The sequence below is a fragment of the Elephantulus edwardii genome, unplaced genomic scaffold, assembly GCF_000299155.1.
Source record: "Elephantulus edwardii isolate Elephantulus edwardi_28Jun2011 unplaced genomic scaffold, EleEdw1.0 scaffold00020, whole genome shotgun sequence".
NCBI lineage: Eukaryota > Metazoa > Chordata > Mammalia > Macroscelidea > Macroscelididae > Elephantulus > Elephantulus edwardii.
The window spans coordinates 4,855,214-4,870,274 of record NW_006399770.1 but is presented as its reverse complement, the minus strand read 5'-3'; the positions used below and the strand labels follow the sequence as shown (position 1 = coordinate 4,870,274).

The 15,061-nt window shown below is 41.4% G+C and overlaps 1 protein-coding gene across 1 annotated transcript in view; it reads right to left on the bottom strand.

Annotated features, from left to right (window-relative positions):
* Positions 1-3,749: 3,749 nt before the first annotated feature.
* SLC44A3 (solute carrier family 44, member 3) overlaps positions 3,750-15,061 on the bottom strand; it is a 135,232-nt gene continuing 123,920 nt past the window's right edge. Inside the window, exons 13-15 of the mRNA XM_006882489.1 lie at positions 9,515-9,649; positions 6,402-6,638; positions 3,750-3,851 (exon numbers count right to left, since the gene is read on the bottom strand). Of these exons, the coding sequence (XP_006882551.1) occupies positions 3,750-3,851; positions 6,402-6,638; positions 9,515-9,649 (474 nt within the window). The remainder of the gene's footprint in view (positions 3,852-6,401; positions 6,639-9,514; positions 9,650-15,061) is intronic.

Genomic DNA, 15,061 nt, shown 5'->3' with positions numbered 1-15,061 from the left:
TAAGGAGATGGAAGTTTGGAAAAATGAAAGAACTACACATGGTTTGAATCCTAGCTGTCCCTTACTGTCCCCCGACTCTTGCTTAGGGAGCTCTGGGGCTACTGTAGGGAGTTGCACTGCCAACCCAAGCAACATACTGTCTGACATTTTTATCCACCAGCAGCTCTGAAAGAGAAACATTGGCAGTCCCCTCCCATCTGAGCACAGCCTTGGAAACCCACTGGAGGATCAGCTAGGAGGCTGTTCTGACTCGGGTGACAATGAGTTGCATAGCTGTTTATTTTTCTGACCTTAAATCCAATTTGGAAAAAGCTTGAAATCATCTTTAGGAATACTGCCATTTATTTTCTGGGGTGACTTGAATATGCAGTAGGGAATCTACTGGGTTAGGAATGTTGTTGCTGTTAAATGTCACTGAGTCAAGCACGACTCATAGCGACCCTGTGAAGGACAGACTTGAACCCTGTCCTATCCTGTGCTAACCTTACCATCTCTCATATACTTGGTTCCATTGCAACAGTCACTGTCAGTCCATAGTGTTGAGGATCTTCCTTTCTTTTGCTGACCCTCCACCTTTCCAAGCAAGATGTCCTTTGCCAAGGAATAGCCTCTTCTAACAACTGCACGCCCAGAGTATGTGAGATGAAGCTTCACTCTCCTTGCCTCTAAGGAGCACTCTGGCTATATTTACTCCAGCACGTATCTATTGGTTCTTTTAGTAGTCCTTGGAACACTCAGCACTCTTTAGCACCACAACTCAAAGGCCTCAGTCTTTCTTCTGTCATCCTTATTCAGTGTCCAGCTCATAGGATATGCTATATCATAATCAGGGACCTCTGGTAGCTTAGTGGTAAAGAATTGAGGTGCCAATGCAAATGCTCATGGTTCAAATCCACTAGCTGCTCTGAAAGGAAAAGATGGACAGTCTCCTCTCATGCAATTTACTGCTTCTGAAAACCTGCTGGAGGGTTAACTCTGAATCTTTTCTGCTTGGTGGTATACAACATAAAATAAACCTAGGTTGCCTAGTGGTAAGAGCCTGCACTGCAATCCTAAATGCATATAGTTTGAATCTACCAGCTGTTCTATGGGAGAAGGATGGTTAATCTCCTCCCATATATGTAACTGCCTCTGAAAACCCTCTGGAGGGTCAGCTGTGGGTTGGTTCCAACTCAATGGTATACAACAACAAGGGCTCACAGTTATAAAATGTCAACTGTGTTAACTACAAAGACCCACTAAGGAAAATTTGTAACTCAGACTTCCTGACACTGCCCAGTCAAGTGATTTTTTTTTTTTTTAAATGGTTCTTTTGCTCTTCTAGGTCTTGGAGTTCAAATGTGCTGTTGCCCTAAGGCAACCATGGAGACACTGAACTTACAGAAGTTCAGTGTCCTTAACTCAGTAGTGACTAACCTTATTGCCATTTGGTGTCATGGCAGTGGCTCCTACTCCATAATGAATGATAACGAAATTACCCAGTCCTCTGTCGTCCTCATAGTTGTTGCTAGATTGGAGCCCTTTGTTGCAGCCACTGGGATCATCCATGTCCTAAAGATCTTCCTCTTCTTTTTGCTCATCCTCTCTACTTTGCTCCATGTCCTTCTCCAGGCACTAGACCTTCCTGAATAACGTCCCGAGTATGGGATGTGCAGTCTCGCTAGCCTCCCTCCAAAGGAGCGTTCTGGCTCTACTTTTTCCAAGATGGTCTGTCTTGTCAGTTCATAGTATAGTTAGTGTTCTTTGCCAGTGCTATAATCAAATGCGTCAGTTTTGTTCTGCCTTATTTATTGTGCAGTTTTTAAATGCATATGTTGCTGCTGTTTGATGCTGTCAAGTTGACTGAGACCCTGTGAATAATGGTTCTGAACTATGCCCTACCTATCCTGTTCCATCATCATCTCTGATACATTTGAGCTCATTGCTATAGTCAGTGTATCAATCAGTCTTGAGGATCTTCCTCTCTCTTGCTGACCCTCCACTTTTCCAAGCATGATGTCTCTTTCCAGGGACTAGTAAGAAGGCTTGAGACATGCACGCTTGATTCTGAGAAATCTACTTTTCAAATATCTTTCCTAAAGAATACTGATGGGCCTACATTTTGGTTCCATATGCTGTCTACAGAAAATGTTTTGTCCTTACATTTGTTAAAGGTAGATCCGAGCTGGCATATTATTTCCACTATTGTCTTTTGAAGAACACCTTCTACAATTTCTGGGAATTTTTGCTCTGCAAAGAAGCCAGGCTGGTCCTCGGTTTTCTTGATGCCTGCTCTTCAGTCTTCTCCAATTCCTAGTGACAACAGAATTGGGCCATTGTGATTTGTAGGGTTTCCAGCTAGGACAGGTTCATCCAACTAAAAACTAATCCAGTTCATCTAACTGAAAAAAGCTGCCAATTAATATGTTAAAGGTTTCTAGTCAAACTTTAGAAAGGAACACGTCACCAAGTAATCTCTCTTCGGGGATGGACTCTAGGTACAAGTATTTGAGAAAGATCACGCAATTCTGTGGTTGAAAGTACTTTTTTTTAAAATTTATTTATTTTATTAAAGAAATGTAAACAAACAGTCCATACAAACACATTTTAAAATTACATCTTTCAAAACCCTATTGCCGGAGTCCTGCAGCTGTAAGCAAAATCACATCTCTGCCTTTTTTTTTTCTTTTTCAATTTAATTTTTTGTGTGTTAAATAGAAGGCTAGGAGTTAGATTTAAGGTCCTGCTACATTATTCTATTATGTTTACATGATTCTTTGTGGCCTGAAACAGAGTTGCTATGACTACAACTTTTATAGATGTTTTGGTAATTTAAACTAATTTTTTTCATATTATATTGTTGCATCCCTACTTCTTCAGTCAGGCTTTTTTGTGCTTACAATTTGTGATAACTGTGAATAACTGCTTAAAATTACACCCAAATGGAGGCTGAATTTTTTTCTTCAGCAAAAGTAGTTTTGATTAGAAACTACTTCTTGAGAATGTTTGCAAATTTGTAAGAGGGAGGTTAGAACTTACAGCAACATCATACCTGGTTAGACATGTCTTCATTTTTTATGCAATGCCTCGTTCAGATGGTGGTTTTATTGTTAGGTGCCCTCAGGTTGATCACTGTGTGCGGCAGAGGGAAACACCCTGCACAGTCCAGCCGTCGTCTTGTTGGAGTTTATGGCTGTTGTTGCATTTACTGTGTCACTCAATCCACCTCAAGGGCTTCCCTCTCCTTTACTGATCTACTTTCCAAAACCCATGTCTTTTCCCTAGACATTCCTTCCTAACAGCTGGGTACTTTAAGATGACCATTTTTCTTGTCACTAAATATAAGAATTGTACTTTGTAAAGTGGACAGTTAAATTAGCATGGAGGTGGGACTATTCTATTTCTGGGCTTGAAAGAATAAAGCTCTACTTTGTTCTAGAGCAGCCATCCAGAGATTTCTGCTAACAATAACATAGCCAAATAATTTTTAAGTTTTATTCGTTTGTTGTGAGTGGTGAAGTATCCTATTCATTGGAGCCCTGAGGTAAGCTTCTATATAATGTGCTTTTGACCCATAGAGGCAGGGTATTAGTATTTCTATCCCTTTTGATATAGAAAGGTCAAACTGTTGTCACTCAGCATTATCATTTAGTCAGGTAATAAAGACAAAAACAGTGAGGAAGAGTAGGGCCCATCAGGCCTTATCATTTTATTTTGTAAATGACTTCAGAAGTAGGAAAGTTACCCAGGTACAGATACCAAATGAGTGGCTATCCCACCATGGGCTGGAGTTCTGTTCCTTCATCATTCCTTAAGGAATCTCCTCTCTCGGCTCTTGCATCATTTAATTTGCTGCTGCTTTTTACAAAACTCTGAAAGACACAAGAATGAATTATGCCTGGGTTGGGCATCCATATTGTTGGTAACCTTTTATTAGACTTTTTCACTTACATTGTTAGGTAATAAGACACTCAGTTTTCCCTCCTGAATCAATATTTTGAGTGGACAGATTTCAAAGTGGATTTTTAATCAGCAAACACTAAATTAGAGAAGCTGACCCAGTTTTATCTTTGTGCCACCATTAGAAATATTTTCCCCCTAGCATTCATACAAAGTAAAAATGCTAGTGCATTTTTTAAATACATATTTATATTAAGCAGGATGGGGGGAAAAGAACCTGCACTGGTATGGATGTTTGAAAAGCAATCTGATTTGTAAACTTCCACCCAAATGGGAGAGGAAAAAGACTCAAACAAAAACCCCAATGCTATCAAGTGCATTCTGATTCATATTCTTTCTTCTTAACCACCCATTTTTGGCCAGCCCTCCAGTGGATTTTTAGAGGCTGTAAACTGCATGGGAGGAGATTGCTGGATTTGAACCACCAGCCTTTGGATTGGCAGGGCAACTTCTTTTTTTTTTTTCTATAATTATATTTTATTAATTTTCATAAACATTTACAGAGATTTTGGGCTTCCACTCATTCATTGTTGCACTATTCTCTCTACCCTCCTCCCAGTTTGTTCTTGTCCAAATGCCACAGTGCTTGTCAAAGCCAGTTCTGATTAATCTTTTTTGTCAGTGTGTCCTTTGCCATTCCCTATCACTCCTCCCTGAGAGAGACTTCACCCTGAGTCATAAGGAAAAGGGGATGGCGTATTCTCTTAGCTACTTCCTGCTGAAAAGGGACGCTGTGGGTTTCAGGGTGAAGATCTTCTCTCACTACTCTAAAGGGCCCCTTTGGCAGTAGGAAACACATAGACTATTATGGAGATTGATTTTGGAATTTAGATGCACTCTTATTGATTGTGCTTGGCCGTACATGTTCATATCCTTGAAGATGTATCATGGGGGTGTTGCAACCTAGAAGACACATATTTGACTAACAAGTTATAAGTACATGAGTCAAAAATTATGGAAAAGTAAAATAAAATATTCTTTCATTGTTTTACAAACCCTCCCCCAGGTCCCCTCCACCATGTAGCCCTCGCTCTAGTCTCCTGTGATGACAGAAATACCTAGTTATATATCTCTTTTAAACAGTTTTCTCCCTCCTCTGTTTCAGTGCAGTATACATTATTGAACCCATCTTACTCAGTCTCTCCCCAACCCCAAGGACAGTCCCATTCTACAACAGTGGCATCATGTGAAAGGCAGGGCAACTTCTTAACCAATAGGCCCCATATCAAGTTTCCAAGGCTGTACATTCTATGGAAGCAGACTGCCACACTTTTCTTAAGTGGAATGGATAGTGGGTTTCAACCACCAACCTTTCATTCAGTAACTGAATGCTTTAACTATTGTATCAGCAGGATCCCTATATAAAGAAGGAAGATGATAAACTTAATTTATGGAAGTGCTTGCTAAAATACCGGAAGATGGAAGAGTTCTTTGAATGTCCTGATTAAAGCGAAAGGGCTTTGACATGTCAGTTTAATGCAACTGAATGAAGGGAAAGGAAACTTCATCTATGCAATGAGAAGAGACTAGACATCAGCTGTTACAATCCTGTCTATATAGGATAAGCCAAATAAGCAACTGTGTGGCAAACACTGTTGGAAACAGCTGCCTGTTAGCTCCAGATAGGAGTGCTAGAGTGGGGGCTTTATTGAGGGTGTGGTTTTCCTCACATTGGTCACGTCCTGTTTTCTTTAGAGCTGAGAATTGTCCAACTGTCTACTGATGGGCAAGTACTTGATGAGCACACTGGAGAGTGTGCTGCCTAAAATACAGGGGGCAAGATGTGATTTTTGAAGGTGCGATACCGCTTGAGGAAAAACTACCAGACTACCCCAAAAGACCAGACTAAGCCTTTAGCTAACCAACTAAGCCATAGTAGTAGCAGGCAAGAGATCAAAAGACATTGCATTGGGAAAAATTGTTCAAGGACCTCTCAAGTGCTAGAGAGCATTGATGCCGGTTTGAAGACTAAAGGAATGCCATGATATTTCCAATTTTCAGTGCATCTGCAAGTTGGGTAGTGAATAAGGATGACCGAGGAATTAACGCCATTGAACTGTGTGTTGAACGGTAGTAAATATCCCATGGACTGCCAACAGAACCAATTAGTCTATCTGGGAGGAAGTGAAACCACAGCGCTTCTTAGAGATAAAGGTGGTGACATGAATTCACATAAGTGGGGTATGTTGTCAAGAGGGGCCAGTTTTGGGACAAAGACATACTGGGGAAAGATGGAAGGTTAGAAAAAAGGGAAGAGCCTCAAGGAGATGAAGTTTTACTTCTTCCAAGATGGCCTGTTTATTCTTATAGATTAGTACTCTCCAAACCATCGAGTTTGCCATACTTGATGGCAGCTAATCGCCCCCACCACTACTTGCCCCCTTTTTGTGTCTTTTCAGTTCAGCACGTGTGGGGATTGCCAGGAGGAAGATGGGAAGAGGAAATGAAGTTATTTTGCTTACCAAAAACTCTTGATCCATAAAGTACGGCTTTTCTGAGGATCCATCATTGGTTTCCAGATCAACAGCAAAACATAGGAAAAGTGCATCCAGGACAGTTTCAAACACAGCTAAGAAACTGTGGGCTACAAAGTAGGCGAAAAATGCCACCAACAGCAGAGGAACTGTCCACACTTGGAGTGCCCGGTTGTAGTTAAATGCCATCAGTCCTCCAAAAACCGTGAAACACACCACCAACACCTACTCAAAACAAGGTGGATTGACCATTGTTACAAACAGATGAGAATATTTCAGAAGGGGCTTTCTTCAGTTGTGAGTAATCATTTCATGTATGTCCATATGTGCACGTGCCCTGTTAGAAAGTTTTGCATAGAAAATTTGGTACAATAAAGTTGCTGTTCTTAGGGGCCAGCCAGTGAGCTTCATTCATAGCAACCCAATCTACAACAGACAAAGCACTGCCTGATCCTACAACCACTGCTATTGCAACCTCTGCATACAAAATGTTAAGTATGATATCAAACAAAAACACTCAGCTAGCTTGCTAACTGGGGGACGTGGGGCTGGAGCCAGCAACTGGTTTAGTCTTTTTAGGCATATGTACTTTTATCTATGCACAGTCTTTGTGTTGATGCAAATGTAATAACATTTTTTCAGGTGGTTTTTAATTTCATTTAGCACTCCAATTAGCATTTCCATGAAACATATTTCTATAAATATCACTACAACAGCACATTAATCCATAGAGTAGATTATACTGTGGCTTAATAGGTAGTCATTTTTCCCCCCAGTGGATTAATGTGGATGGAGTGTTGAATGCTGGCGTGGGGAGATAATGGGATTCATTACCCTGGGCTTTTGCCATATGTGATGATGATATTTCCAGAAACGTAATTACAGCCATAATGTATCTAATTCATTAACAGACATAATGGAGTCCATCTGAGGTCCTCTTTGCCATTGGATGATCACAAAGATGAGCATGGAGGTCCTGAAGCCAGTTCATTTAAAAAAAACTAAGAATGACAGCTTATCACATACTTATTAGTATGGCAATTACAGGGTCCTCAGGAGGAATATGGGGAAACAAATTAATACCTGAAATTTAAAAAAAAAATCTACGATGAACATAAGACCTGACTGAAAAAAAATTGGAAGGGGCTATTAGAAAATGTGTAACCCATAATTGTGTCAAGCTAGCACAAATTATTATCCATTTAAATGCTTATGAAGTTCAGCCTGTTTTGGAAGGCCTACTCATTTTCAGCTTCGAGGGCTACTGTCTCATGGAAATCTCTGGGGCCAGCCGGAGAAAAAAACACATGCGCTATTAAACACACACCTGTGATTCCCAAGCATGTTTGAACTTGTCACAGCTAGCTATGACAGTAATGTGCTCGAGACAGAGGCCACATAGCAGAGAAGTGCAACATTCCCAGGGAGGAGTTCTGCATAGGTGGCATTTGTCAGGTCACAACTGCAGCTGAGGCTTGGTCTCTAATTGGGTCCAGCATTCGTGTAGGAATGGTGGTTGACAGAAGTGGGGAAGCTTAGTTAGCATGGTATGAAGTTAGTAGGAATAGTTTGGCATGGAACAGAGTTAGTGGGAAGGCCAGGATACTGGTGATCAAGTGTATGAAAAGCAGCTAAGGTGGAAGCATGATCAGATAAGTCAGAAGTGTAGAAAGAGGCCCAGTGGGTACAAATTACAAGGCAGGAGAAAAAGAACTGTCTAGCTTGACTCCTTCAAGCAGGGTGGGGCATGGACTAGGGCACCACTTTCATAAACATTTCAGTTAGTCTTCCCTATCTTTCATTTACAGATAGGAAAACTGAGGTTAGGAGTTGTTGAAGATTCCAAGTTCGGTGCTCTGCTCTTTACATCAGGAGATGTTAGGGCAGCTGACTCCTAGCTATTACATGCTCTGCCACTCCAGAAAACATCAATATTTTAATTTAAAAATACTACATTTCAGATAAAGTAGTTCATAGAAATGCCATTTTCACTCCATTTAGGACACAAGCAAAGCAATCTTATTTATAAACTTAATGTCCGTAACTGATGTACTATGAAACTAATATTTCAATACCTGTTTCCATGTATTTTTAATGTACCAATGAAACTAGTGTTTCAGTATTGGTTTTAATATATTTTATGACAAAATTCATAAAACTCCATTTTCTGAGAGCAGCAGTATTTTTACTCTATATATTAAAATGTAAAAGTGGAAATCAAAACAGCAGTTATCACCCATGAATAGACAAGGAACCAAATCCTAGCTCTTAGAAGTTCTGAGAGCATAGCCCATGGCATGCTGTGCTGCTAACCAAATCCTGGACTCTGGGATATTGGACAAGTTATGAAACCTTAGTTTCCCCATCTGCAAAACAGGAATATCTCACAGGGTTGGGGGTTTAATGAGAATATGTAGCAAAGCATCTGTCATACAGTAGAAACACTCACGAAACACTAATTCTCCGTGATATTGGAGGAGCAGTAAGGATCCCATGGATTACCAGAAGAACAAAAAGGTATATATTGGAGAAAGTGCAGCCGGAATGCTTCATAGAGGCAAGTATGGTGAAGTTTCATGTCACGTACTTTGAGTATGTTGTTAGGAGGGGCGAATCTTTGGAAAGGTGGAGGGTCAGTAAAGATAAGGAAGATCCGCAGTGAGGTGGATTAACGCAGTGGCTCTAACAATGGGCTCAAGTGTATCAGAGATGATGAGGATGGCACAGAATAGGACAGGGTTCAGAGTCATTGTTCACAGAATCTCTGTGTTTCATAGGCTCACTCAAAGGCATCTAACAACAAGGAAAAATTTAAACACAGATAGGAGCAGTATTAGAGGCTTAACAGGAATAAGAAGGGAGTACAAAGGAAAGAAATTGAATGAAGGAACATGCAACACACAAAATGAGCTTATTAAACATTGTCATTAATGAATCACATTAGTCAGTGATAATTAATGGTATATAACAAAATATCTATGAATAGAAGGAACAGCCAATACTATTTGTAAACCTTCAGTTAAATAAAAAATCACTTAAAAAAAGTCATGTTCATTCCCCACCCCCCCATCACCTTTGTTATTTTAATGATGGCATTTCACCTTTCCTAGAAAAATGATGAAATCTCCAAAGCAGTTAATGGATGTGAAATTATAATTCTTGGATAGGATTCTAAGAGCATCTTTTGCTGATGTGCAAAAATCTGTCCCATTGATGGCAGTGGTCGTGTAGGCATTCTGAAACAAAAGATAATAGTTAAAAAGATGGTGGCTCTTGGAGCTCTGGTGGCCTAATGGCAAGAAGCTGCACTGCAATTCCAAGAGGTATGTGGTTCAAATCCACCAGATCCTCTGCTGAAGAAGGAGGGGCAATCTCCTCCTGTACTAGTCAGATCTGATTTGATGGTATACACACAAAAAATAAGAAATTTTAAAAAATTTTTTTAAAAGATGGTGGCTCTTATATTATTTTAAAGACAATGTAATGACAGTATAGAATATTTGTAGAGCAACATTGCTACTATAATTAATTCCACTATTCCAACTCTTAACAAATTACTTCATAGTCCCTTCCAGTCTCTGATCACATGCACATGGGTTTTCATACAGCTGCAGTGAACAGGAAAGAAACATCAGCCCATCTATCTGGTCAATATGGTGGGCTGAATGTGTTTCTCACATCACCACTGAGTTGGAACCAACTCCCAGCTGACCTGCCTTTGCATTTCCAAGACTGGGAATTGCACTTGAGGAGACGGTTCCTCCTTCTCCTGAGGGGCTGTTGGTGGACTTGAACTGCTAAGGACACAGGACCTCTGGTTAGCAGCACAGCTTCCTATGGACCATGCCACTGGAGCTCGAAGCATTATTCTAAAAGTATTTACCCTATTTGGGTGGGACTTGTTGAAATATGCACAGCTGAACCCAGACCAATAATTTCTACATGTACAATTAATTCAGTGACATTGATTACATTCTTCAAGTTGTACAGCCATTCTCACCCTTTTTTTAAAAAATTTTTATTATTTTTTGTGCATTGTACCATCAAATCAGATCTGACTGGTACAGGAGGGGATTGTCCCTCCTTCTCCAGCAGAGTATCTGGTGGATTCGAACCAGGCACATTTGGGATTGCAGTACAGCTTCTTGCCACTAGGCCACCAGAGCTCCCTTCTCACCCTTTTTTGTGTATCATTGTTTTCATGCACTGCAGCTGGAGGGCAGGAAAGGAGATCAGAGTTAAACAAAAGCAGGCCCTAGTGATTAGCCATCACTGAACCCAAAGGTGCAAAAGGCATGCATGGGACTAGTGAAAGCTCTAGGAGTGGGAACAAATGATTAACCCCTTAGTAACAAGATACAATTCTTTGGCCATTGGTAGGTAGAGACCTAGACCTGAGCTTTCTGCACTAATTCAAAGGATTAAACATTTAAACTTAACCAACCAGCCCTGGAACCATGTGCCTGAGGTCATGAATAGACAAGGAGGTATCAGAGCACAGATTTGTGCCGCTCTGCCTGAAGTTAAGGGAGGGAGCTCTGGCAGCCTGATGGGTAAGGAGTTATGCTGCCAACCCAAAGGCAGGTGGTGTGAATCCACCAGCTGTTCCATGAGAGAAAGACGGGTAATCTCCCATATGATTTTACAGCCTCTGAAAACTCACCAGCAGGTCAGCTCTGAGGCAGTTCAGACTAGAGGGCAATGTGTTTAAGTTGAAGTTATGAGAAATCATAAAGACCCTAAGAGGTTAATAATAGTGAATTTTGTGCTGCTAATAGGAACGTTAGAGGTTCAAGTCCATCTAGAAGTGTTTTATACAAAAGACCTGGCAATTTACCCTGAAAGTCAGTCACGGAAAACCCCACAGAGCACAGTTCTACTCTGACACACAGGCTGTCATGAGTTGGCATCCACTCGAGGGTCCTGGGATGGGAAACAGTACACTCAAGGCACGGAGCTATGGACATTAAAAGTACTGGGAACAGCCAGGCTCTGGAAAGAGGAGAAATGAATCCACACATCCCAGACCCCAGGACGCTAGAGCTCTACCAAAATCAAGCCTTACTGAAGATGAAGAGCTGACACGAAGATTTTACAAATGGCCCAAGGAGAATCTCAAAAGAGAGAGGGGATCTGCACCCTAAAAACAACCTGAGAAAAAGTATTCAAGGATTGACAATTAAGATGCCTACACACTAATATAAAAAAGAATAGCCACCCTAAGACATGATCAGGATGGACTGTAAAAAAAGGTGCAGAATTGAAAACAAACAGAAACTCCAGAAATGAAAAATGCAGTTTAGTGCAATCAATATTAAGTATCTAGATTTTCCCTTCTTTTAGATAAATGTTTTAAAATTGTTGTGTTGTTGTTATGTGCCATGACTCGTAGTGGTCTCCATGTAGAACATGAAAAGTATTTCATGTGTGTTTGTGTAGCTGTGGGTAGTTAGCCAGTTTCAACTGTTTTCCATTATAAAAAGTTATGTAATGAAAATCTTAATTTCCTGATCTTTAATAATTTCTTAAGAACAAATTTCCAGAAGTGGAATAATTAATCAAAGAACACAAACCTCTGTGTTTATCTGTGTATTTATGTTCACATGAGAGCATTTTCCTTTCTCTTATGAATATTTAATAAATTCAAAACCATCTATTTATGTTTTCCTTGAATGCTTTGAAAATGCCAATTGCACTGAAGTTTGCAGCAACATATCCATTAAGTTTCCTGAGAAACACCCTGGAAACTAGTGTTACCTGCTTGAATTGTCACCCTTTTCCTTTTTGGTGAAAATACCTAGACTTTTGACTCAGATACAGGATGAGAGTTTGACATAAGCGACGAAGGAGTGTGGTCCATTGCATTATTTACTTATTCCATGAGATGTAAATTTCTTTACAAACCCATTCCAAAATATGGTGGTAAGGGAGCCTGTCTGGGATACGACAGTAATTCAGTCCCAATCCTCCATCCAACCCCCAGTCACCATGATGCAGGTCTTAATTAGTGCCAGAGACAGAAAGGAATGAACAAGTATGAGATTAAGGGAGGTGAATTAACTGGCCCAATTTGCAAAATTCTCTCCTCACAAGAGCCTGTTAGACAGGGGTGTTTGGTTTCCATAGATAAAGTCTGGGTAGCCCCCTGCTTTGACACACACCATGTTTGCTAAAGGTCAGGAGGCATTAGTAGTATTTCAAACAGAATTTCTGGTTCCTGATTTGCATTTGAAATTTGCATTTATAAATCCCAAACCAACTGGTGGTAGAAAGGTTTTCCAGTGTGTCTGGACCTGAGCCTTGGTGTAGAGATGTAAGAACTCATAGCTAAGCATCTTCAATTAGCCAGACTTCTCTGAGCCCTCCGATCAACTCATTAAATCTCATCTCCTCTGTAGGATTGTGGGTGAGGAATAGCATGATCACCCTTTTATAGATAGGAAACCAAGATCAAGGGTGTCCACTCTTCCCAGGTCTCACTGGTAAATCAGTGAGGCAGAGAATTTTTTTCTTTTTTCTTTTAAGCTTCTGACAGCTTAAACATTACAGTACTCATTTTCATTAGGCTAAAATGCTGTTTAAAAGCGTGGTGGTTAAGGTAAGCATAGGCTCTGTAGCCAGATTGTCTAGGTTCAAATCCCAGTCCCACCAATGACTGGCTATCGGTCTTGGGCAAATGACTTCACCTCTCCAAGACCTCAATTTCCTCATCTTTAAAGTGGGTTGTAACACCTACAGAAAAAGAGATGTCAAGAGGATTAAAGGGCATGTTCTCTATAAAGCATTTAGCAAGCAAAGGGCCTGGCACCTAGATGTGTGCAATAAAGGGTGGTTATTAGCATCTAGAAGGATCCCTGGTGGCATTGTGGTGAGAGCACTTGGCTGCCAACCAAAGAATGGTTTGAACTCATCAGTCGCTTGGAGGGAGAGAGTGGAGCAATCTGTTTCCAAGAAGATTGACAGCTCTGAAAACAGGGTTGAGCAATTTTCCCCTGCACCACAGAGCTGCTCTGAATCAGAATTCTACACAGCAATGGATTTGGCGCTTGGGTTATCATCATCCAAGGAATCTCTGGTGGCCTTGTGGTTAGGAGCTGCATTGCCAATGATTCAAATCCACCAGCTGCTCCTCGGCAGAAAAGTAGGTAATGTCCTCCCATGTCATTTGCTGCCTCTGAAAACCTACGAGTCAGCTATGAGTCAATCTGAAACCTAACAGCAACAGCATTAGCATCCAAGCCTCATCAGAGAGAATCTTCTTCACAACTGAGAAACAGAGCCAACTCTTTTAGCCCTCAATGAAGTGTGGAGAAACCTACTATTTCTGTAACCTCTAGCTTCAATTCCTCATTCTCAGGGATCTGAGAAAGAGTGGGGTTGCTTGCTTTTCAGACCTACTTCCAGTCCCCACTGTGGTTCTGGTTTCCAGGGGCAGTTCTGCCTGGACTCAGCTTCTTTCTTGGCTCCTCTTATTTATCCTGGTTCTGAGCTCTTTGCTCCACCTCTTTTCTCCCATTGAATGGAAATTTTTAGGAGTGAGAGTAAGTGCTTGACTATCAACCAGAAGTTTGGTGGTTCTAACCCAGTCAGAGGTGCTGGAGAAGAAAAGCCTGGCGATCTGCTTCCACAGGTGACAGTCCTGCAGAAGTCTACACAGCACAATCTCCTTGGACAAACATGGAGCCAGAATCCATCCAATGGCATATTTAAAGATTTGTGCAGGGTGATCAGGTGATTCTGAGCTCATGGTGCTTGAAGCCACTGTGATGTCAAGCACCCCGTGGCTAGTAGCATACTGGGACACAGGTGCTGTGTGTTCTGTGAGGATGCTTGTGTCCAGCCAGTGTCCAGCCAGTCCATGGAGAGAGGAGACAGGTAATGTGCCAAAGTCATAACAAGGTATAAGGGTGCCACATGTCATATGAAAGTATGAACACGCAATCATCACACTCATGAATGGGAAAAGGGTCTGGAACTGATACCACTTTTGTGACTCAATTATCAACCAAAATATATAGTAGTTAGTAAGGTACAGCTTGCAGATCCTGATGAATCAAGGGGACCATCCACTGTATCTGGGATTCAGCCTTCGGACCCACATCCACCTTTTCCACAACAACCAATGAGGCTTGAGACCTACCCTCCAGGACCTATGGCACCAATGCAGGGACCCTACCCACTTCCTCAGGGATATCCCTACCAAGGATACCCACAATGTGGCTAGCAGGGTGGAACTCAGGAGCCACCTAAAACCACAGTGCATGTGGTAGAAGGCCAAAGAAGGGATGACCTGGGCTCCTCCACCTGCCTCACAGCCTGCTGGACTGCCCTGTGTTGCTGTCATCTCTGGAACATGCTCGCCTGACCAGCTCAGCCCTCCTGCCCTGCCAGAAATGCCTTGCCACTGACAAGTGTGCCTATCCTCATCTCTTCTGACGCTGTAACAAATGACTAGCTCTGTCCAGCCACCTCCACCTTCAACTCAGTGGGATCCCAGCTTAGTAGGGGTTGCTGCCGTTAATTCAGTCACTTGATCTTTTTAATGTTCAAAATCGTTATTCTTTTGATGATGATGAGTGTGTGTGTGTGTGTGTGTGTGTGTGTGTGTGTGTGTGTGTGTGTGTGTGTGTTTGCCGTCAAATTGGATC